This window comes from Scleropages formosus, chromosome 10 (genome assembly GCF_900964775.1).
Source record: "Scleropages formosus chromosome 10, fSclFor1.1, whole genome shotgun sequence".
Lineage (NCBI taxonomy): Eukaryota > Metazoa > Chordata > Actinopteri > Osteoglossiformes > Osteoglossidae > Scleropages > Scleropages formosus.
Genome location: NC_041815.1, coordinates 1,460,429 through 1,486,342, shown reverse-complemented (window position 1 = coordinate 1,486,342; position 25,914 = coordinate 1,460,429). Strand labels below are relative to the sequence as shown.

General features: G+C 38.3%; 1 protein-coding gene across 3 annotated transcripts in view; it reads left to right on the top strand.

The window, feature by feature from the left end:
• lsamp (limbic system associated membrane protein) overlaps positions 1-25,914 on the top strand; it is a 796,753-nt gene that overhangs the window by 674,901 nt on the left and 95,938 nt on the right. For all 3 annotated transcript variants that reach the window (XM_018765174.1, XM_018765173.1, XM_018765176.1), the window contains one exon: positions 6,453-6,685. In XM_018765174.1, the coding sequence (XP_018620690.1) occupies positions 6,453-6,685 (233 nt within the window). The remainder of the gene's footprint in view (positions 1-6,452; positions 6,686-25,914) is intronic.

Genomic DNA, 25,914 nt, shown 5'->3' with positions numbered 1-25,914 from the left:
TTAACAAACTATTTGAACTGTCCAGTTCATTTAATGAACAAGACTGCTGAAGTTAAAATACAGTCATGTAAGAAGTGATATGCCACAAGTAGAAATGGAGTTGGAAGCAATGAAAACAACAATGGAAAGGAAACTTGCCTTATTATGGACATGATATTGTAAGGCTGTAAATTATATATAAATGTTAAAAATTATTAAAATTTACATTTATTCATTTGGCGGGTGATTTTGAGTCTAGTCAAAAATCATGCTATAAATATAAACCAGATAATATTTGTAACTCTGCACGTGCAGGCAAACAAGCTGCACTTTCTGGAAATAAAGCTATTTATTCAGCTACAGGTAGTAGAGGACTGTGCTATTAATTACTGTGGGGAGATTAAACAATATCCCCTTCTTGATTGTTTAACGAGTTTGTTTGTTTTGGGTATTGCAGACATGCACTGTGAATTTCAACACTGTATTGTCAAACTGTTTACTGTAACATTTTGTGAGCAGGACTAAGGTATTCCCTTGTGTTATATCTTGTCTATCTCCATAACCCTTATTCCTGTATTTTTATATCACTGCTTATATGTCAATACTCACTGGATGTGGATTTTGGTGTTGACCTTTTGTACACAATTCAATAAACCCTGGTCGATCCACAGTCTGCCTTTCCTGGTCCACCGTCAGTCACACCTGTCATATGGCACGTCCGATAAAAGCAGCACGCACAAGGGTTTAGCAGGACATCGAGTGGAAAAGTAATAGGTGAAGGCTTATGATATACACAGGAAGTTTGTCATGGCAATACGTTATCCAAGGCACCACTCCCTTGCCGTGTAACTGAACGTCATTATGACTGAAACAAGGATTTGCAGTGAAATGTAATTCGTTGGACTGTGTCACAGTTGGTAGCACTGACAAGGCCTCCTGTTAAATATTATATTCTCTGATTCAGTGGAAAAGGAAAGCACTCTGTATGCTATCTTTCACTCCCTGATTGTATATCGATGGTTGTACTGTTGTGTTCTTCTCAGAATTTTAATATCACACTGGTGCCAGTTTACCACAGACAACAATTATACAGATATAATAGTGGGAAACCAACTGTGCCGTTTTTGAGAGTGCACCCTGACATCAACTCCCAATTCTAACGTCTGTATTTCACAATTTTTTTGCACATATCCTTACAGAAAATGTTGGTAAATGCAAGACAAAGAAAAAATATACTTTGCAGCATTGATACAATTGAAAAGATAAAGGAGGGGAAACAAAAGCTCAGAAGAGAAGGAAAATCCACTGAGGCAAGGCATCTTTGTGTCTCAGTCTTTAGCTATTTATTGTGCTAAAAAGAAAGCAATAATGTTTTGTGAATAATTAATATGTTTTTCTCAGTCAGTGTTGGTGTTAAACTATATTTACACCAGAGGTTCACAGTGCTGGCACCGTAAAACTTTAGTTTGAGGTGTGACAGAGATTTCAAAAAGGCTTTAAATTAAGGTTTCTTACAGAAAGTGCTTCGTAAATCTAAGCAAACCAAAAATAATTGAAGCTCAAAACTTAAGCACTAAGGAGAGTCAGAAAGTATTAAATAAGGACTTCAAGGTCTTTTTAGAGATATTGCGAGTTTTTCCCTTGAAGCACTTCTCAGGTAACGTTAAAGATCAACAAGAGCTGATGAGAACTTATGTGCTTTACAAAGCAAATCACTCCTTAATGTGTGACATGTAGGCATTCCTTTTTTGGACTGCAGTCGTTTCAATTCTATCTTGATTGCTGTTGTTCTTCTTAAGAAAAAAAAAAAACTATGTGAGTTAAAAATACTAAAAACAGTATAATTTGAGTTGCGTTTGAACGTTAAGGGACATATGCAGTCAATTGCAAACTTCACCGATAATTATTCCACATCCTGCAGTTTATACAATTCCATTTTCTTGATGAACAATCATATTTCACAGCTAGATTGATGCAGATAATGACTGTGCCGCAGTGGAGGTGAGTTATCATAAGTCATATTCTTAGGTCTCTGCAGCAGGCGATGGACCCATACCGCTTTTTAACCAGAACACCAAAAATTTAAACGCAGGCAATGAAAGATAGTTTAAACATTATTTCACATATTTAAGACTCTGAAGATTTCCCAGAAAAAGTTTTCAGAGATTTCCTTTGCCTTCAGGGAACCAGCTTTCTGCCACACTTCACTTACTGCTGTATAGGGATGATTTTAAAATCATATGTTGGAACCTTGTGAACTATCCACAATATGACAGTATGGCACTATTTTCTAAATAATATTTACTCTCTAGTCCTTTGTTGACAGAATGTAACCATAAGGTACAGAAGAGAAAAGTCTGACCCCCTCCCAAATGGTTTGCTTTTAACTGGGTTAATTTGTTCCATGAAAACACGGTTAGGTGAATTCCCATTGCGAGAGCTTTAAATTACTGTTACTGGTCCCAAACACAGTTAATTCTAGGAGGTGAAGAATTGGTTTCCCGAAGGGGAAAAAAAAAAAAAAAAAGTCTTTCGCTAGTGTGTGACTTTTATTAAGTTTAACTACTTACACTTTTTATGACTGTTGCTCTCAATGAACTGTTTGTACCAGTGCTCAAGGTATCCTGAAAGCTGCAAAGCAACAGCGTTGAACTAAGACACAATTATTCCTTTTTAATACCTGCCACTGGCTGAAATAATATGAGAGCAAAGGCACCAAATGTTTTTATATGAACTTTTATTCTGGCAGTTGGGGAAGTAGAATGAGCAGGCAGTTGGCAGAAATGCCGTTGCACTGAATCATAAGCCTCTTCTAATAAAGAAACGTTTGTATTGTCACAGGCTTTTTTAGTAGTGTTTTGTTGTATGTTGTTTTTCCCCTCCTTTTCAAGTATAACTTTCTGTTATACTGTAATATTGTGCTCCCTGCTACTGTGCAAATTACAGAAAATGCACTTAATAAAAGTTCTGCACTCACTTTACATTATTACAGAAGTCCTTAGCTAGGCATAGGGGTTATGTTTTTAAACTGAATTGGTAGAAAATTCTGCTGCAGAAAAATTAGGGGTTTGTTGTTGGCACTCATCCTCAAGCAAAAAATGTATTCACTCAGTGAGAAATTAAAGCCTCAGTGTAATTACACTGAATTGTCCAGGTGTGTAAATATACAAAAAAGGTATGTTTGTGTGTATATATATATATATATGTATAGGGTGCGGTGGCGCAGTGGGTTGGACCACGGTCCTGCTGTCTGGTGGGTCTAGGGTTTGAGTCCCGCTTGGGGTACCTTGCGACGGACTGGCGTCCTGTCCTGGGTGTGTCCCCTCCCCCTCCGGCCTTACGCCCTGTGTTGCCGGGTAGGCTCCGGTTCCCCGTGACCCTGTATGGGACAAGCGGTTCTGAAAATGTGTGTGCGTGTGTGTGTATATATGTATATACATATACACACACCTGTGCTTGCTCTCTGGTGGGTCTGGGGTTCAAGTCCTGCCTGGGGTGCCTTACGATGGACTGGCGTCCCATCCTGGGTGTGTCCCTTCCCCCTGCAGTCTTGTGCCCTGTGTTGCTGAGTCAGGCTCCAGTTTGCCTCAGTACAAGTGGTTTCAGACTGTGTGTGTGTTTCCTCCAAAACACTTCCAGTGAATACCATGTGGTGTTATCAGTCCACACACCTTATTCACCAAGGTGACTTACACTACTGACAATGATTCACTCATCCATACATCAGTGGAACACATGCTCTGTGTCACTCACACACTATGGGGAACCTGAACAGCATGTCTTTGGACTGTGGGATGAATCCTAAGGGGAGAACATGCAAACTCCATACAGAGTGAGTGGGGATTGAACCCATGTCCTGTCACACCACCAGGTGCTGTGAAACAGTAGTGCTACTTGCTGTGTGTGTGTGTGTGTGTGTGTGTGTGTGTGTGTGTGTGTGTGTGTGTGTGTTATACAGTCTTAACAGTCTTGCATACTGTTCTGTGTTGCACCATGGTCCCGGAGAAACATCATTTCATTCTACTGTATACAAGCTATATAAAGGAATGACAATAAAAACCCACTTGAACTTATTTTCATTCTATTATACCCTGTTAAATGAGAGTGAGTGTACTTAACTGACTTACGGTGTTAGGTGTGCTAGTTAAGTAAACTGAATACTCAAAAGCCAGTGTCCTTGGCAATTGTTGCAAAAAATAATATTTTCGTTATGCAAGCTTTAACATGAAAGTATTCTTATCCATGAGTGAAAAATCAACACTGAAATTTAAATTTAATATCAATGACATTTGGGCAATTTTTTTTTCTTTTGTTTTTTTTTTTTTTTTCAGCTGAAAGTGTTAAAATTATCTCCATGAGAGCATATGTGCATCCAAACAACTTAGTAGAAATATTTGACCAGCTGCTTTTTCTATTACTCCTAATTGTCAAATTAGAGGCAGTTGGCCCTCAATTACTTACATTTGGCACATGGAACACTCTGCACAGCTACCTATCAAGTGCAGCCCTGTCTCATTCCAGCTCCCACCAGCTCACAATGATGAACATTTGTTTTCCACAGAGAATTTTCAGCCCTGACTTTCTGAACCTGCATTATTTTGCTAACATTTCCGCATATGTCCCAGTTCATTTAAGTCCAGGGTCATGCAGGACTAAAAACAAATATCTTGCATAACTGCAATATGCATCACTGGTAACCGTGACAGGATTCCAACTTGAATAAATAAAAGTTACATTAATAAAAACAAGATATTCAGAGTAAATAATTGAAAACAAATATGTGTTGCTCACCATGAATATTGTGGTCCTGGCCCTTGCTGGCCTGGCCATCTGAACTCTAGAACTTTTTTCATGCCCTACTTTCATTTATTCCTTTCGGTTCTGCATTCTTTGTACAATGCAAAGATCCTTAGAGAGATGCGTGAAAAAGGGCTGTTTATCTCTGTCATTCCTAGGGTTTTCTTCCCACTTGTCTTCCAAGGTTTGAGGGTGACTTTTCCTCAAGTAACAACAGACATATTGAACATAAAACATTTGAAATTTTAATCTTTTTATTATCATAGATTAGGAATTTTATTTCTATTTTCATCTGTAATTGAATATTTTAACATTATATTTTTTTCTATAAGTGACAAAACATGTCTGGACTTCTATTATGCCAGTTATCTCTTAATGGATCTTTAAGAAATGTTTACGTAAATTTGAAATCAAAGTATCAAATCAAACAATCATAACGAAATATGAAATAATTCATTGTCCTTTCATTAGTTCTATTATATTACATACCAGTCTTTATGAAGTGGTTTTGATAAGCACCTTTAGACCCTTATCATTGTTTTTATGAGGAGATAAAGCATGGCAGATGTGACGTTTCAAGAAATCGCTTTTTTGGGTTTACTGATAGATTTGTATTATGAAAGTTATGGGATGATAGGAAGGTATTTGAATTGCAGTTTCTGCCTTAAATTACAAACCCAATTGGGCCAGCAAGTCATCTTATAACTTGGAACTGACTGTTAGCGTACCCGCAATGTCACAATCTATAAAAGTTTAATGAGTTTAATCCTCTATTCATTCACAGGTTAGGTTTTTTTCATGAGACAAAGCTCTAATGAATTTAAACAATTCCTAGACAATAATTAATGTCATATTAAACGGTATGTTTGTTTAACGACCAAAACTTGAAATACCTGTTTCAATATTAGTATGTAAAAACCTTTACTCGTGGAAGTAATTGCAATGCAGAGGAATAATATTCTTAAATATCTTATGTAAATTGTGAGAACGCTGACTCATACTACAAATGTTGAGATTTAAAAATTTTAGTTGAATTCACATTTTCCAGATTTTTTATTATTATTATTATTATTATTATTATTATTATTTTATCTAAAAAAACTTTTATCTAAAATGTGTTGTAAAGCAAAGATCGCCTATGTTTCCTGTTGTATGGCAGTAAAAAAACTCATTGTTGTGGTACTGCCTTAGTTCAACTTATGCTACAGTATTTACAACTCATGTTCAGTGTTTATCACTGTTATCAATAATAAAACGTATACTATAGATGTTATTGCATTCAATAGGAGTTTGTGGAGAAAATGTATTTGTATTTTCAGTCATTCATTTCAGTCATTTTAATAATTTTCAGTCATATGTAGTCCAAAGGTAATTAAAAAAAAAAATGTATACTTTTTTTGGGATGTCTGCATTACTAAACTTTTATTAATAGTTTATTAATGGTAAAAGCGACTGGATATATGAACAAATCAAATTACCAAAGCACTTATACTTTGTCGAGTTTGTAGGTTGAGAATCAGGTGTACTGCTTCTTGTGAAGAGATATAAAGGCCCTAGGAATTATTTTCACTTTTGTATAAACGTAAATATTATTATTCATAATAACAGATGTAAGTAAGTTGCTGTGAGAGATTAAAACCGTTTGTTTTTCTTCCTTGTCCATTTCTGTCCGATAGGTGTTACGTGGATGACAAAGTGTCAAAGGTGGCTTGGCTGAACCGCTCTAACATCATCTTTGCTGGGGAAGACAAATGGTCCCTCGACCCTCGAGTGGATCTGATCACCAAAGGCCAGTTGGAGTATAGCCTACGCATCCAGAAGGTTGATGTGTTTGATGAAGGGCCCTACACCTGCTCAATCCAGACAAAACAGCAGCCTAAGACATCCCAAGTGTACCTTATTGTTCAAGGTAGGTACTGGTAATATGCGGAGAAAACGGCAGGAGAATGCTCTCTGTTTATGTTATGCATTTCTCACTGATTTTCACTGACTGTCTCATTGAAATACTTACTGTAATATTGAGTTACAGTAAGTTTTCCAATCAGATATGGGCATGTTTTTGTTATATTTGCTTCAGGTGCATTTTCAATATAGCTTGACATTAAAAAAGAAGAAAATCATTACACTACTTTACATCTCAGGTATACCCCTCCAGGATACAGAAGACCATTGTGACCCTGCACTGGACAAGCAGTTATTGATAATAAATGACCCAAAGTGTTATCCAGGATACAGGAGATCATTATGACCCTACACTGGACAAGCAGTTTTTGATAATGAATTGCCCAAAGTGTTATTTTTTATTTACTATTACCTTTCGTAAGGTTTTCAGAAAACCGAAGCACAACAATGTATGTATTATTCAGCTTGTATTGATTGCGACATAGTGGTTAAACTGAGTTTAGAGTTATAAGGTTTTGAGTTAAGTGTGGGGGGGTGCAGCGGTGCAGCGGGTTTGCCCTCTGCCCGCTCTCTGGTGGGTGGGTCTGGGGTTCAAGTCCTGCTTGGGGTGCTTTGTGATGGGTTGGCATCCTGTCCTGGGTGTGTCCCGTCCCCCTCCAGCCTTGCACCCTGTGTTGCCGGATTGGGTTCTGGCTCGCTGCGACCCTGCTCAGGACAAGGGGTTTCAGACAATGTGTGAGTTATGAGTGGGCTTTTAGTCCAATCAGTGTTCATAAATTAAGACCCAGGCATAGAGTGTTTTTAACAAAGTGAATGGAACCATTGTTTGACTGGGAGTTTTGTACTTCTGGATTAAACCGCGTCGTATGGGTGGGACAGCCAACCTTTACAAGATGTCGCAGCTCCCTGATGATACTTCCAGTAAGAGAAGCGAAACGTTGGAACCAATGTCCCACACGATGCGGTTTAATCCAGAAGTACAAAACTCCCAGTCACTTGACACCAACCGCAGAAGCCTACAAGTTTTAATATGGAACCATTGCTTATTACTTAGTTAATTGAAGTAATTACATAATTAAAGTTTTCTGCTAGCACTTCAATTTGGGAATATTTGGCAGTTATTTTTTCAAATATCCAAACTGATTTGGTAAAGCATTGATTTTCACATGGTGCATGTCTTTTATACAAAGGATTTTACAAGATCAAATATTCTGCCAGCCAAAAAGACACAGAGCTCTGAAGTTTCCCTACTTTAACAACTGCCTTACTAGGGGAAGAGATTAAAAAGGGTTTTTCCAAGATATCGGTTTTGCGTTCGCAGTTTGTGTTAATTTACTTTATAATATTACGAGGCCAGTTACAGTTTTCATACTCGCCCTCAGCAGTAATTTATATGGTTGTTCTGATAGATAACAGGAATTTCTTGGAGGGTAAGAATGCTGTACTTAAGGTCGTGGCAGACCTCTGCAAGTCATTTGTGCAATGTTACTAAAATCCATAGCAGCTCATTAAACACTACTTGATTGTTGCTATTCGTCATTGTCTTCTGCATTTTCATTTATCTTAGGGAGTTATAACGACCGTGAGACATTTTAATTGCTGGAGCTCGGTTCTGTTACAGACAAGCACGTTCTTAACAGACTGCTCAGCAGTGGATCCATTTTTTGTTCCACTGAAAGAGCATGCTCTGTTGCTTTCTTCTAGTTAAGCCACATTTTATTCTTCTGTCCAGATATGCTCCAGAAGGAAGAGGGACTTTGTGGAAAATCAATTCCATATTACCATTATCCTCTGACACCTCTTGACAGCTGGTTCATAACTTTTTTGTTGAACACTCACATTTGCATCATAGTCTAGATCACTATTAGCTGAACTATTTCATGTTATTTACTCCATAACATACATTAAATACAATTAAATTCTTTTACAAACATTTATAAACCATAGTTTTGACTGTAAATATATTATGATATGTAAATTTGAATTTGCACCGTGCTGCAGTTATTTAGGTAAATGTTCTCTATAACATTCCTAAAAAAATGATATTTTAATGTATATCACAAAAACATTGCTTATAGTGTAAATATATAAGTATATTCATTCATTTTCATAGTATTGTATTTAGAGCTTATTGTAATGCGCCATTGAAAAATAGTGAAAGAGAATAGAAAGAAAGTTAATATTTACAGGACTTGCACAGGTTCCAAAATTGATTCTTTCCTTCGTTTTCACCCTGGATAGATCAGTCAGGTATACTAGTAACTGCTACTGTATATGGTGACTGAAATTCCTTTCTGTAAGGTGCATTGTAGGAATTATAAGATACTGATTTTTTTTTTTTTTTTTTTTTTTTGCAATACGCAGTTAAAAGTCGATATTCTGCAGATTATAGTTGTTCAAAAGTGAGAAACCTTTGTTTTTAGCCAAAATCAGCCTGTCGTGGAATATGACTGCGCTGTGGGTTGCTAGCAAACAGTGAGCTTTCAGATATTACAACATGTAAATAAGAAAGGTTAAAATAAATATAAAGGTTATGTCTATTTCAATAATTACAGAAAATTTTATTCAATATCTACCTCTTTTCAAGTCACATTATCCTGAATCTCCCCTTAGGATTTAGTGTGAAATTTGTACAGATAATCGTAAAGCTTGGAGAGTCTGACGTTCTTTGAATACGTAATACTGCAGTCCAATAGTCTTCGGTGGAGTGCTGTGGATGTTATATGCTGTCTTTTTTCAGAGACGCGGAGGGAAGAAGACTGACCTTTAAGAATTACCATGGGACTATTGAAACCTTTCTGAAATGCTTTGGAAACGAAGCCCCCTGTTGCTTGAAAAGCTCCTTATCGACACTCCATTTTCAGGGATATTGTGTTACATTAGCTTGTCCGACATTATCAGGGGGGACTGTGTTAACTGTCGAACTGCTGTGTGAATTCACACACGGTCCTCACTGAAGGGACTGAGGCCGTGCCATTGCCTCTCTCCGCTCTCATTTAACCTTGGTCTTGCCCATTATTTTTCTGTCTATGAGTAGAGGGCACAATGCTGCCAAACACCTCATATTGCCTGTCGCCTTTGAACCCCGTAATGAAACGGAATGTTTTATGTTTTAATGCAGGAAACAATTTAACATTCCGTTTTCTCCTTGAAGGCCTTACTGCGGCCAGGGAAAAGGCATCTCCTTTAATCTTTTCTTTTATGCTTGGCAGAAGGGAACCTCATGCATTTAAATGGGACTATCAGCTGTTGCCTGTGACTTAAGGAGAATGCACAGGCTTTTGGGTAGGAGCGCTGAAATAATTCCCATCATTTTTGCAATACCTTTACTGTTTTACTCCTTTCATTTTCATAACAAGATAGCTAGTGAACTCTTTTCTATTTTAATATGCAATTTTCGTTTTTTTATGTACCAAACTCAATGAAACTTGTCCAGCTATTGTGTTGACGCTGCTGTCTGTTTTTGAAATATGTAAGTGATCATTTTTACAAGCCATTGTGTTCATAATGGAAAAGGTAACCTGGCAATTCTGTTAAACGTGTATGCACTTAAGGCTGTTCACGAACAGAGGGATGAGGCTTTAGACAGGGGACAAGGCAGATGAGTCCTCATGTGTTTTATTGGAAATGTACCGCAACTTTCACGAGGCAACAAGTCCGTTGGAAAGGAGCAAAGCGGAGCGGCGTGAGGTCTCCTTTGGTCACATGACTGATGCCAATTACATCCTGTCATTACTGAACTCTAGGGGCAGCTGGAGAGCAAAATAGCCTTGACTTTACCTGGTAACGTTTCGTGGCTGGAGTGAGCTTGCCCTCGTGATGAGGCCCTTTGCTGGCTGAACCTCTTGAGAGGCCTGTTAATAGGCTTTAGTTAAAATTCACTTCTCCCTTCTGTGGCTCCCTCAGTTTTTCCTATTCATATCATTGAGTCTGTCGAAAAAATAAAGCATGAAGTTCAGAATACAGCAGCAGTTCATAGCAGTTCAAGATACTGGCATTCTATTCTTAGTACACTTGTACCTCAATGTATGAACGCAGCTGGGAACATATGTGTACATAACTCAGATTGTTTTTAATCCGAACAACTACGTTGCAATCTAAGGAAGTTTAAGTGCTGCGAAATCTCTCAGTTTATTCACAGGGCAGGTTGTGTAAGAAAAATTTGATTAAACTTTAATCAATTGAAAATTCAATATAAGACTTATTTTTTCATTTCATACAATGCAGGTTCTCAGTGTTCCTATACTCTAAGTACTGTGCATGGCACAGGAAGCACAGTATGGGGTGCCCATTTATTTTATTTTAGCTGTTACTATCTCACAAACACATTGTCCCATTTGGGATCGTGGGGAGCCAGAGCCTAACCTGGCAACACAGGGCACAAGGCTGGAGGGGGAGGGGACACACCCAGGATGGGACGCCAATCCGCCATAAGGCACCCCAAGCGGGACTTGAACCCCAGACCCACCAGAGAGCAGGACCCAGTCCAACCCACTGCACCACCGTGCCACCGCCTGTAAAAACCATTGACTTCTAAATTTAAAAAAAATCATGCTCTTGTTGGCAGAGAATCAGTAATAATAAACTGCATTAATACTGCGGAACTGTTCACATTTATTCATTTAGCTGATCCTTTTCTCCAAAGCAACTTACAAATACTCAACCATTTATACAGCTGGGTAATGTTACTGGAACAATTTTAGGGTACCTTGCTAAAAGGTACTGCAGCCTCAGGTGACAATTGAAGCTGTGACATTCAGGTCTAAAGGAAGCAGCTGTAACCACTACGCTACCAGGCATTAAGTTTCAGATATAGGGTGGTATTTTCTTTTTCAAAAAATATGATGGGGCTACTTCAAGAAAGAGTCCAAAACACTTGTGTGATTCTAAAAAGTTTCCCCTACATGCAGCTGTGGAGATCATTTTTGTCAGTAATTTCAAAATAGACTATTGCATAAATATAGTAACAGTGAGGGGGCATGTCCCCGTCCTGGGTGTGTCCCCTCTCCCTCCGGCCTTATGCCCTGTGTTGCCGGGTAGGCTCCGGTTCCTGCGACCCCGTATGGGATAAGCTGTTCAGAAAGTGTGCGTGTGTGTGTGTGTGTGTGTGTGTGTGTGTGTGTGTGTGTGGTTTTTACAGAAATTTCACTAATTCACATACATTTCTTGAGCAGTGTATTTAAATGAATTATTCAGCTTTTCAAGTATTGTTATGTACTGCTACTTTTCTTGACAAATCACTGGTACCTGATTTATAGAAAAAATTTGGGAAATATTTAGCGGTAGGCATCACACCCACCGTAGACACCTTCCGGACATGAGGCCAGCACACGTGAACAAAATTAAGACTCGTGATAAATAGGAGAAAGTCAGCACTGGAAAGTGGAGGAATCTCGTTAAGAGTATCTACGCCTTATCCACCCTTCATACTCACTCTCATCTCCAAGACATAGGTTTCAGCCGCGATTACACTTTTGTGCTGATCCTCAGAACGCCGACCTCTCTTAGACCCTGCATGTACCTGACCACAATCCGGACAGCGCCCATGAAGACTTCATCAGTCCTGACCTGTTTCTTCCCTACGACAGGAAACTTGATCTGCCCCTTTGATATTAAAACTCCGCATTTGGATATATTCCCCGCTCTGTTTCCAAGTCTGTGTGTGACATTAGGTTACGCATGATCGTTAAACTTTTCCCTTTACTTCTTTTCTCTTTCCTTAATGTCTCTCCTTCTGACACCCAAATGTGTTATACAATCATTTAAAATTGTTGCAAAAGTTATACAATATCCACTATCTATTCTAATATATGGCACGCTGGCACAGTGAGTAACGCTGCTGGCTCACAGCTCCTGGGCTGTGATTTTGGATTTGGTTTTTGAATCTGGTTCAGTCTGTGAGGAGTTCACATTGTACTCCCCGTGTTTCCATGGGTTTCCTCCCACGGTCCGAAGACAACAGGAAGAAGGTAACAGTAAATCAATTCTGTACCTTCACCTACATGAAAACTACACAAATGGTTGCCAAGACTCAACTCTCACCCAGCTCTTACTGCAATACTCTTGTTATACCTCTTGAAGTATTACCATTAATTATTGTTGTTATTTTTCTTGTCCTTATTCTTGTTGTCATTTAGCTGATACTTCTCCAAAGTCACTTGCAAAGTGACTTTTGACTAAGCTATTTTAAATTATTTATACATGTGATATGTCAAATCAATATATTATTTTTATTTGAAACCTGTTTTTTACAGCAGTTTTTTTTTTTTTTTTTACTATAGCTGGATGCTGCCATAATACAGATAGCAATCCCATTGGTGGGTGACTTTTCTCTTTGACTATAACAGCTCATATATGGGTATGGTTATGACATGCACTACCCTGTTATTCAAGGTGAAAATGATGACTAAAACAAAGAATACATTTACCAGACACTTTTCTCCTAAGCACTTTATTATGTTAAGCAACTTAAAACTACTGTATTTACCCATTTAATCAGCTGGGTATTTTTACTGGAGCAATTTCTGCAGTATGTAAATGTCAGACCAGTAGCCTTTGGATCCAAAGGTAGCAGCTCTAATCACTGCACTCTCAGTTGCCCCAGCTGATGTAAGCAAAAATAAAACTAACTAAATAAATCATAAAAATAAATAATAAACATATAAAACTACCAGAGCAATCAGGTTCAGAGCTCTGTCTCAGTGGGCTGGTTATCTTTGTTATACTTGCAAGAGCAGGTTGTGAACAGGTGTCAGGAGAAGAGATGGCGCTGCCTATGCAACCAGTGCAAGGGGTGGACGTGGTGAATGTTACTGTGAGAATGGAGCAGATGTGCCTTCTTCTGCATGATGATGCAGTCTGGTGGCCCCAGTGCTGCTGAAACATGGGAGCAGGAGTTATCAGATTTCTTCAGCCCCCTAGTAGGCTGTCAGCTGGCACTTTCAAACTTGACAGGACAGGTCTCCAAGGACTGCCGGCTGTGCATTCAGCACTTTCATTTTGATATTCATTTATTTATTTTTTAAGCAGTTTAGATCTCAGAAAGTAATAAGCACAAATCTATGATGTTCATTGTGTTGCTGTTGTGAGAAATAAAAAGCTGTCAGTTTATTGTTCATTAATTGGGCCCTTGGTGTTATAAAGACCTGGAGAGGAGGCTGGTACTCTGTTGTTTGAAAAGTGCTTCTTGTAAATTGTAATTGTTTCCAGCTCTCTGTTCGAAAGACCAGCGTTGAAGTTTCATCCACAAAATGCAAGGGCTTTGTTTCATCTTTTGCTCATTATTTTGCTTCATGATTTTTAGCCACTTACTCATATAATTTGTAGAGCACAAAATGTAATTTTCCCTGGCACCTTAACTCAGACTTTTTGGACAATTTCCAAAGTGCAGCACAAAGAACAATACAAATAACATTAAGCAAATCTGGTTTGCAAGTTATTACAGTGTTCCTATGATTACACATTTGCTTAAGCACAAAATGAACTGATTCAAAAATTTCCTCAAATGTTCGGCTTAAAAAATACATATACATGACATTTATGTGACTTTGATAAAAAGTAGATTTTGTCCAAAGAATAACCCTGAATGAATCCAGTGTTACATTAGAGTTAATTTGAAAAAGAACAATTTGTAATATTCTTTCTTTTTTTTTCTTCATGAAGGAAGTGAATTTGGGCACACTGTCCTTCTGCAAGGAAGCAAGAATAAAAAGTGGAGAGAAAGTTTATTCTGGAATACAGAATACATTGCCAGTGAGAAAAAAGCAAAAATGTGTTCTGCATGTACATATAAAATAGAACTTATCAGAGAAACAAACAAGGAATTTTACAGATTTTACACCACTGTCACAACCCACAGGGACAATACCCCTATGGGTCAGAGGAGGCGCCACTCAGTGCCACTAGCCCAGACCCATGCACCTGTTCACAATCTGGTAGTTGCTGAGGTATAAAAGGAACAACTGGTGGAGGATAGATTGTGGATTCGTGATCAGCGTTTCTATTGTGCGTGCTTAGCGATCATTAGTTACCCGTTTCCTCAGTTTTGTTCTGTAGGTGTTTGTGTTCGTGTTCCAGTCCCAAGTGCCCATCCCATCTACTCCTGCCTCTTGTTCTCCAATCCTGGTCCAGTGTTCCAGTTCGGTTTACAGTTTGCAGTGTGCACTTATAAATACACTCTGTACATGGGGTCATTTTCTTCCATGTTCAAACGTAACAGCAACGCGTTTCCGTGTCAGACTCCCTTCCGGATGCTACAGCCACAAGCATTAATAAAAAATAAAAAAAAAAAAAAAAAACAGTTAAAAATTAATATAAAAAGCAATAATTATTTAAAGACAATAATAATAATAATAATAATAATAATAATAATAATAATAATAATAATAAATGTATTTTACTTTATTCAAAACACTACATGTATTATGTATGTATTATGTAATATGACAAGGCAATATACATGCATACATGATCTCTGCAACATTTTTTTAACAGCTTTTATTTTTTATTTCAAAATGTCAGTTATCTTTATTTCACAATTTGACATCATTTTGTTTATAGGCAGATATAGTGTACAGCTTAATACATTTTCTTGTACAGCTATTCTGCATTGCCTGAAAATAAAAAAATATGACTTGATTTAATTTGGCTCTCATTATGCGATGTGCTACTTTATTTATTTACTCTTTTTGGAAACAGTTTTGACAGTCTCGGCATGCTGTGGATAAAATCTGGCAAAATGTGACAATTTGTTCTATTGACAGAATCACAGTAACGGTAGACTATAAAGGTTAAACTAGCAAACACCAGTAATAGACATTAATAAAATAATAAAATAATAGTTTGGCTACAGAAAATAATGGAGCAGGAGTCAAACTATGTTCTCACCTGTCAGCTTCTGGCTACTTTCAGCTTTCTTTATGACATTTTTAATAATTGTGGGCCAAATTAAGACTAAAACTAACCTTTACTACGACTGAAAAAAAATATCTTATCTCCACACACTGCTATTCAGTGACATTCACTAATCAATTAATCCCATAAGCATGTGCAAGTTTCTTCATTTTGCTATTTATCTCTAACACCACCAACACTAGACACATGTGAAGGAAATTGAATTGGAGTGGTGTCACATTCTTACAATGTCGTAGTGCACTTCACAGCGAACTAACAGCTCAGCACAGAAATGCCAGTTGTGTTTGCTCAGGAGCAGAGAGATTTGTTAGAAAACAGATAAATTAAGAAAATGGTACTTGGTAAATGGCACTCTTTTCTTTGTTTCAGGCACCTTACAATGTTTTATACAAAGGTGGGGCAGCTGGTAGTGTAGCATTTAGAGCTAGTTAAATATTATTCTTTTCACTCAGGTGATCCAGGTTTTTAACCCCACTACCCTCCTGTAGAACCCTTTAGCATGGTGCTTAATTTAAGTTGCTCCAGTACGTTACCCAGTTATATAAATGGGCTGCCCAGTCACTGTGCTGTAATAGAGAAAATTAATAGTACAAATTCATTTAGAGAAAAGCATTAGCTCAACAAATAACTGCATTTGTAGGGCCCTTTTCGACTTTTTATACAGCTGGGTAACTTTTTGGTAAGCACTTTGATCAAGGGTGCCTCAGCAGGAGACCTCTGCATCATCAAGGAACAGCTGTATCCACCAAACTTCCCACTATATATGAGCAATTGTTTTTTGGAAATATTTTCTTTGTCCTGTGATGAAACAGAAATATACGCAAACGAAGTATCAAAGGGGATTATAATGAGGAGATGCAAAAGAAAACAAGAATTGTATGCATACATACAGTATGCCTCATATAATGGGGTTAACTCATTCCATGAAATTGCCCTGTGAAAGGTAATTCTCATTATGAGGGGATTGAATTACTCCTATTTCTTATGGGCAGCATGGTGCCTTATAAAATCTAGATTGTGCATTTCAGTATGGGCTCCACCCTGCACAGTTTGTCAGATGTATGCTTGTTCTTTCTATGGCTGTTTCCTCTCACAATACAGCCACATTGGTGACACTTATTTGCCCATAGTTTCCATATATATGAATAAATGTGTAATATTGGTTTGCTGTGTCAAATGGTTTTAGTGTAGTGTATTTGGAATTGTAAGTCACCTTGGAAAAAGGTTGAAACACTAGATCAGTCTTTGTGCATAGCTTTGGAGAAAAGTGTCTGCAAAATGAGTACGGGGGGAATATATATATATATATATATATATATATATATATATAGGGGGGTGTGGTGCTGCAGTGGATTGGACTGGATCCTGCTCTCTGCTAGGTCTGGGGTTCAAGTCCTGCTTGGGGTGCCTTGCAGCGGACTAGCGTCCCCTCCCCCTCCAGCCTTATGCCCTGTGTTGCTGGGTTGGGCTCTGGCTCCCTGTGACCCTGTATGGGAAAAGCAGTTCAGATGATATATATATACATATGTATACATATACATTCCGTTCTGCAGACCCTTATGTAATCAGATTTTATGTAAGTTGGATTTGCACCTTCCCCAATGATTATATGCACCATTATAGCACAAACACTTAAGATGAAATGTATAGTACCGGTAATGCAGTATATCACTGAGAAAAAAACATATTAAAGAAGTACATACTTTAAAATATTGTACCAATTTTAAATATCTATTAATTTTGTGCAAATGTATGGTAATAAACTAAACATTCAGCACTTTACATTACAAACACTTAAGATTATTAAAAAAAAAAAAAAAAAAATGGCACTCTTCATACTCTATGTACAGGATTTTGGACTGACCTTAATCAGATATCGTTCTGGATTCATGATTAATTGCTCACTGACTTTAATGATAAGTAAATTAATAAAATTTCCTTATAATCATCAGTTTTAATTCCAAACAATATGCTTTCCAATATGACTGGATTTGCTTTTCCCTTCAGTTGCACGTTTATGAATGGCCATAGTTTTAATAGCAGAAATAATTGAAAAATTGAAAAGAACACTCTGCTCACTGGAGACACCTTAACACAATGAGAAATAGGTGGTAACTGGGGAGATGTTGCCTCTCGCAGACTTAGCGGCTCACACACATTGAGGCCCTGAATGTTTTACCTTAGCGCTTTGCATAAGGTGGGGGGGGGTCATTCAATTTTTTAAAAAATTTTTTCACACTTTGCGTAACTCTGGATTTACGGCACTTGGATTTACAAAAGTCAGGCACTCTATGTCTCTGTGTCACACAACCCCCCCATACATAGATCTACATCGGTTTTTGGACAAAAAAAAAATATATTATCTTTCAATGTTATGTTTTCTCTTAAATCTGTTTACCTGCATTTGCACCCTTTTGTAATGTTATTTATACTTTCCTTGCTACTGTTTTCGAACCCTGGCTCTCAAATATTTATGAAAGACATTTCAGGAAAAGCAGGTTTACAAGATTTTACTCGGCCAAGTAGATGAACACTATGATATTAGAGGCACTGCTATGCAGTGCTGCTGGTGGATGTTTCACTCTAAACTATCGTGGTACACTCACCGGCCACTTTTTTAGGTACACCTTGCTAGTACCAGGCTTAATTCTTTGTGGCGTAGATTCAGCAAGGTGCTGGAAACATTCCTCAGAGATTTTGGTTCATACTGACATGATAGTATCATGCAGTTGCTGCAGATTTGTCGGCTGCACATTCATGATGCGAATATCCTGTTCTACCACATCCCAAAAGTGCTCTATTGGATTGAGATCTGGTGACTGTGGAGGGCATTTGAGTATAGTGACCTCATTGTCATGTTCAAGGAACCAGTTTGAGATGATTTGAGCTTTGTGACATGGCACGTTTTCCTACTGGAAGTAGCCATCAGAGGATGGGTACACTGTGGTCATAAAGGGATAGACATGGTCAGCAACAATACTCAGGTGGGCTGTGGCATTTAAACAATGCTCAATTGGTACCCAGGGGCCCAAAACATGCCAAGAAAATATCCCCATACCATTACACCACCACCACCAGCCTGAACCGTTGATACAAGACAGGATGGTTCCATGCTTCATGTTGTTTATGCAAAATTCTGACCCTACTATCTAAATGTTGCAGCAGAAATCAAGACTCATCAGACCAGGCAACGTTTTTCCAATCTTCTATTGTCCAATTTTGGTGAGTCTGTGTGAATTGTTGCCTCAGTTTCCTGTTCTTAGCTGACAGGAGTGGCACCCGGTATGGTCTTCTGCTGCTGTAGCCCATCTGCTTCAAGGTTCGATGTGTTGTGCATTCAGAGATGCTCTTCTGTGTACCTCGGTTATAACGAGTGGTTATTTGAGTTACTTTTGCCTTTCTGTCAGCTTGAACCAGTCTGGCCATTCTCCTCTGACCTCTGGCATCAACAAGGCATTTTCACCCACAGAACTGCTGCTCACTGGATATTTTCTCTTTTTCTAAGCATTCTCTGTAAGCCCTAGAGATGGTTGTGCATGAAAATCCCAGTAGATCAGCAAGTTTCTGAAATACACAGACCAGCCCATCTGGCACCAGCAACCATGCCATGTTCAAAGTCACTTAAATCACCTTTCTTCCCTATTCTGATGATCAGTTTGAACGTCAACGGATCGTCTTGACCATGTCTACATGCCTAAATACATTGAGATGCTGCCATGTGATTGGCTGATTAGATATTTGCGTTAACAAGCAGTTGAACAGGCATACCTAATAAAGTGGCCGGTCAGTATACATGACTACATTAAAACTTTGCTTATGCTAGCTGTCATTGTTTCTGTAGTAATTCAGAGGCAGATTCTCTACATTTAACCAGAAAATAGCCAGACTTATACCACTGGGGGTTCAAAGTCTTTCTAGGTTTGAGACACTAAGTGTGTCTCTGGTGTGATATGAACCATAATGCAACTGTACAGAATGAAATACCTGTTGTAGAAGTAAAATGACTACGTAATGGCTACAAATGTTGTTGTATAGAATATAATGTCCCTTGTATTCAAAACAGAATATAGTTTCATAAGCTGTTTCAGTTAATGGTCTGTTCTTGCACAGGAACCTGTTCCTAGAATGAGTGTAAACACAAGCTGAGGTTCTCATTGTGTTTCAACTGTTGTGACTAGTTACTTAAAGCACTTAAAGCAGTACTTAAAGCTGTGTGATCATCCGCGAGGACCGAATCAACCAAAAAGTCTGAGTATAGAGTCTCTATACAGAAGGCGAGTGGCACATATTCTTGAAGCCTGGATACGCAAATATCCATAAAATGGGAATTTTTATAAGTGGAAATAGCTGGATACGCAAAGACAATACATACATGAATCATTTCATCCTCGAGAGGTGATGATGCACATTTAGCCAGCTAAGATGTATTCAGACGTAATGAGTGATATTACAATGTCCAAATGGGCTGTTACATGCTTAACTTGAGGAAGGCAAGGTAATTAAACAGCATCAGTTAATTAAATAGTGAGGTCATGCTGCTTGTATTTTTTAGAGGTACTGTATATAACAGGTGGGGAAATATTTCTTGTTCACTTGTACTGTAAGTACCACTGACAATAATTTTCAGCTGAGAATGATACCCAAGGTACAGGTACATAATGTTCTTTAATGGAAAATTAACCAATTAACCAAAGTGAACCAACATGACTAAGCAGAGTCATGTGCTGATCCAGACAAAGCTTTGTTTTTGCCCAATGATACATGAGATTGTTTGTGCTGCAGTAAACGTTTATGTGGTTATTCCTGTAATATGTTAATTCTGTATGTAGCAACATGATTATGTCTCTAACATCTTTACACATTAAAGTTGATGCAGTGGTTCTGAAGAAGAATTCATAGGATCATTACTGTGGTTCTAATCATTCTAATCGTTCATTTTATGTAAGACGATTAGAGCACATTTTGGGCAGAAGATGAATCCACATTTCACTGGAAAGAATCTTTTGCAGGGGGGTGCGGTGGTGCAGTGGGTTGGACCACAGTCCTGCTCTCTGGTGGGTCTGGGGTTTGAGTCCCGCTTGGGGTGCCTTGCGATGGACTGGCGTTCCGTCCTGGGTGTGTCCCCTCCCCCTCCGGCCTTACGCCCTGTGTTGCCGGGTAGGCTCCGGTTCCCCGTGACCCCGTATGGGACAAGCGGTTCTGAAAGTGTGTGTGTGTCTGTGTGAGAATCTTCTGCAAAAGGCTTCACTAGGTATATGTCTATTCCATCGCTTCTGTTCTTTCCCGAAGTTCATAAAGTCAGAGGAGATCATCAGATGCTAGAGGCAGTGATTGTTATGGTGAACTGCTACTTAAGCTATCCTGCTTAAAGTGAACAATGAAATCTGATTCACAGAACTCAATATTTTTCTGAGACCAAAATCACCTGCAGGAGCTTATACTTTCAATGTGTCAATGTGAGCAAAAGAGGAAGGAGTTGGCCTGAGTCTGCAGATTTTGATGTGCTCTTATAGTTTGTATTTGACTTTAGGAAGTTTGAAGGGCGATTATATCCAGAGCTATTGTGAACCTGTGTGAAACTCATTCTTTTCTCGATACTACTTCCCTTATAGATATTGAATTGAACCATTGATCCTATCTTTTTCTCTTTGTCCTTGACAGAGGTATTCTCTCCATACCTATACTTAATGTACTTGCGTTGACCTCAGCCCAGGAAACCACTCACAAGTTATCAATTTATGACTGGCACAAGACATGGGATTGTATAAAAAACTCAGTACAATATGTTTGAGGAATGAGAATAAACTACTCCGGGAATTATGAACAACATTGGGACTGAAAGTCTGTTCGTAACTCGATTTCCTCATTACTCCAAAGTCACTTTTGCCACTAAGGTGCAATCAATAAAAACTGAATAATACATGAATTCCTTCAATTATTAATGGGTGAGGTTCTGTAAAAAAGGAAAAGGTCAGACAAAACTATAATAAAAAAAATACTCTGTAACACTTCCATCCATTTTCTATAACTACTTGTCTAATGCAACCTATTCTGGAATAACTGGACACAAGGGTGAGGGGGTAAGACTCTGAACAGGGCGCTAGATAAACATACACCCATACAAAGTTCCCCCATCTTATGAACGTAATGTATTCCCAGAAAAAAAAAAAAGTAATTGCTATTACTTTCAATGGTATTTTTTATGTGTTAATGAGTCTCAAACTTAAATCCATTTATTATGAAATATCGTGAAATGCTGTTAAAATGGAAACTGTCATTTAATCCGTTAACATGTTATAGTACAACATTTGTGTTTCAGTTGGATTGGTGACTCTAAATTCCTCAACGTGTGTGGTGTGTGTGTGTTTGTGTTGCTCCGTGTGATACTCTTAAGAGATATGTTACAATAAACGTGTGTAATTGAAATGCCTGTAATGGATAGTACCGTGTCTTGTTTTTCTATCGTGATTACCTTCTTGGTTCAAGGCAGAATTAGGCACACAATCCCTTGATGCTGTAATTGACCCGTCTCCATCTGGTCATGCACTGCTAACTGCTAAAATCACTGTTCTCTTCCCTGAGATGATGATCAAAGTCAGTAGTGAGGGTAATGACCTTGCTTTCTGATATGAGTGTACTGTAACTGATGGTAATTTTTGAAGTCACACTCAAGGCCAGAGGCATCGTCTGTGATTCTTTTTCTTTCTTAATTTAGGTCTTCAAAGCACATTTGCCTGCATGATTTCTTCCATATTTTGTTCTGCGAGAGGGGGTAGCAGAGCAACCACTACCTTTGAACGAATAGAAACTAATGAAATTGTGTTTTCATAACGTAAGACATCTTTTTTCAGATAATTCACTCAGCAGATGGTGATAGTTTCATTTGAAATCAGAGCTATCAGTTCACATTTTCCGTCTCCTTTTTTGCTTGCCTTTTGGGAAAAGAAGGATAAGACATTAATAATTTGGCAGTTGCAAGTGTCGCTAATGTTGGGAGGAGAGAAATAGGATGTTAATAAGGTGTGTCAAATTTGGATGAACTACAGCTTAAACTTCATGCAAGTGAGAAGGAGGTGTGTACATATTTGTGTTTCTTAGGCTGACCGAGAAGGAGGGAAACAATGTAAATCAGCTAGATGCATGACTGTGTGAAAACAAAAAAAATGAGACATTGCCTGTTTAATTGATTGTGGCTTGTCAGCAGTGCTATTAAACACATTCCTCAGGCATTTTGTGAGAATTTTGTGATTTATATTTCAAAATCGGGGGGCGCGGTGACGCAGTGGGTTGGACCACAGTCCTGCTCTCCGGTGGGTCTGGGGTTCAAGTCCCGCTTGGGGTGCCTTGCGACGGACTGGCGTCCCGTCCTGGGTGTGTCCCCTCCCCCTCCGGCCTTACGCCCTGTGTTGCCGGGTAGGCTCCGGTTCCCCCGCGACCCCGTATGGGACAAGCGGTTCTGAAAATGTGTGTGTGTGTGTGTATTTCAAAATCTTTGCAGTTTTTCACAGTACTGCAGTGTAACTTTTGCTGTGGGACCTAATCACGCCACTCTTTCGCAGTTGTTGGAACGGATAACGGTCAGTGTGAAAGTTAAAGTTACTTGGACTTGGTTGATCTGAGGATTTCAGTAACCACAGCAATGATAAGATTTTAAATTTGCTGTTCTCAGAATCTAGTTTAATTATCTAACTTGAAGCTAATGGTGTGAAAAAATTCATTTTAATATAGTTGAAGTTTCATCTTTTAATTACTTTTGTAGTTGGTTAATTAAGTTTATTCATTTGATGTATGACAGTATTTTACAATAGACATTCTCACCACTTTCTTCAAACTGCAAATGTATATTTTATTTAACATGTATGTCTCTGTCTGCCAGTGAAAAGGACTTTTATTTTCTCTGAATTGTACATCAATTTGGAGAAAAACATCTCCTACATGTAAATATATATCTGAACCGTGTGTGTGACTCTGTTGCTAATATTTGCAATAATAAAAATCTTTTTAAAAAATTCTAAAAAAAAATCTATTTTATACATGTTCACTGCAACATTTATACCTCTTCCTAGAGCAGAGATTCTTAACATTTTTTAAGGCCACAGAACTCTTCAGAATCTGATGAAAGTTAAGAACCCATCCACGAAAATGCTAATTAATAAATTCTGAGAAAATTTTGCACACAGTTTATCTCACTGGGGTCTGTGGGCCATAGGTTAAGAATCTTTGCCATAGAAGGGCACAATCAGGACCTAAAAAAGCAAATTTCTAAAAGTAAAAAAGAGTATCAAGAATCCACCAGAGATAAATCTAAATGGTTTTTTTGAGTAATAAATCTTTCTCAGCTAATCCTTGAACGGCACTGTGTTGCTTGTAATTGGAAAGAGTTTAGCTTGTACCAGGGGAAAACATTGTGAAACAAAAAGAGTACAAGAAAAGTAGATCCATACCTTTCTGCTTTCCCATACCACTTTTTATGTGAGCCTATGATACAACCATACTTTTCAACAAAGAAGAGTAGTAATCTATCAAGATGGTTATCAGGACCCTTTAAATTGTGAAATAGCTGTGGATTAAGTTATAACTGCACTTTTTATACTGCAGCTTTTTCAGCTCTATTGAAGATTTCCAAGACCTGGTGTTTATTGAAATGTACACTGTAGTGTTCTTGGGGTTATAAGACGCTTCTCCACATTTAAGCTCCGACACAGACATTTCTTTAATACTGCTTTATTATGCGGGTGCCGCCATGTTGGTTTTTTATTATACCAGAACGAGGCAATATAAAAGAAGAACCTCCCACTACATACACTGGTCCACGTGTTACGAACATTGCAGTTACAAATATTTGAACATACAAACTTTTTATAATTTGAATTGTGTTTCCTTCACTTCATCTGTTATCAATAATTTGCTTGTTGCGGAGTGAGGACTGTGGAACAAGAGTAATTAAATAAGCTTTCACAGTATTTAGAGCTTGTATCTGGTGTGAGTGTTGACGATCAGTAACAAAACAAGAAATATTGCATGTTTGTGGGGCAGATCAATCAATAACTGGCATTAACTAAAAATTTATGGAGCACTTATTTTTATTTTCAGTCATTTTAAGTAAGTCTTGATTTGAAGGTAGTTCAGAATGAATTGTTACTATAAAAGTCCTGCAGCTTACTTCTTGAAATGTATTAAAACTGTAAGAGAAGCGTGCTGGTGCAGTGGGTAGCTCTGCCGCTTCATAACACTTAGGCTGGCATCGGTGTGAATCTGGCTCAGTCTGTATGGAGTTTGCATGTTGTCCCTGAGTCTGCGTGGGTTTCCTCCAGGTGCTGTGGTTTCCTCCCACAGTCCAAAAATATGCTGTTCATGTGAACTGGCAATGCTAAATTGCCCTTACTGTGTAAATGGGAATTTGTGTGTGGCTGCTCTCTGATGGAGTGGCATATCATCCAAGGTGTACCACCCCTCCCATGTGTCCAATGATTGTGTCCAATAATTGTAGGATAGGATTTGGACAGGAGAGACCCTGATCAAGATAAGCGGTTACTGAAAATAGATAGATGGACAACTATACACAAAACATTTCAGAAGCCACAATGTAAATGAATTGAGTAGTTCTATTACTGTTTTTATTTACTGTAGTAAAGCACACAAAGTGGTCTCATTCTAATTAATTTTGCACATGCTGTTTCATGTTCGTAAAAGATAATAAAAAAAATGTCCCACTAGCATCATGTTCATGGTGTTCCCTGCTGGTTTCCAGGACAGGATATGGAACAGGGACCCTGCATAGGATGAACAGCTGATGAAGACAGAGTATAATTGATTTAATAGTCTTACAGTAAAAGTTTGGTTTATTATAGCTTTATCTGAAGTTTTTACAGAACCTTGCCCATGAATAATTTGAAGTACCTAGGTGATATTAAGCTTTTATTGACCGTAATGTAATGGTTGGGTTTATTACCTGATAGAGTTATGAACAGACTTTGGATGCTCACTTGCCTGAGGGTACAGCAGGATGTGTACTGAAAAGTTGTGGCAGAACACTAGAATAAAACTGCAATGAATAAATAAATATCATACTGAACCAGGAGTAAAAGGATGAAAATTGAAAAAAATTAAATTTAAATTAATAAATGTGAAAATAAATTGAAAAGTGGAGGTGTGTTGGTGCAGTGGGTTTGACCAGGTCCTGCTCTCTGCTGGGTCTGGGGTTCGAGTCCCGCTTGGGGTGCCTTGCGATAGACTGGCATCCCGTCCTGGGTGTGTCCCCTTCCCCTCCGGCCTTATGTCTTGTGTGTTGCGGGGTTAGGCTCCAGGTTGCTGGCGCCCTGC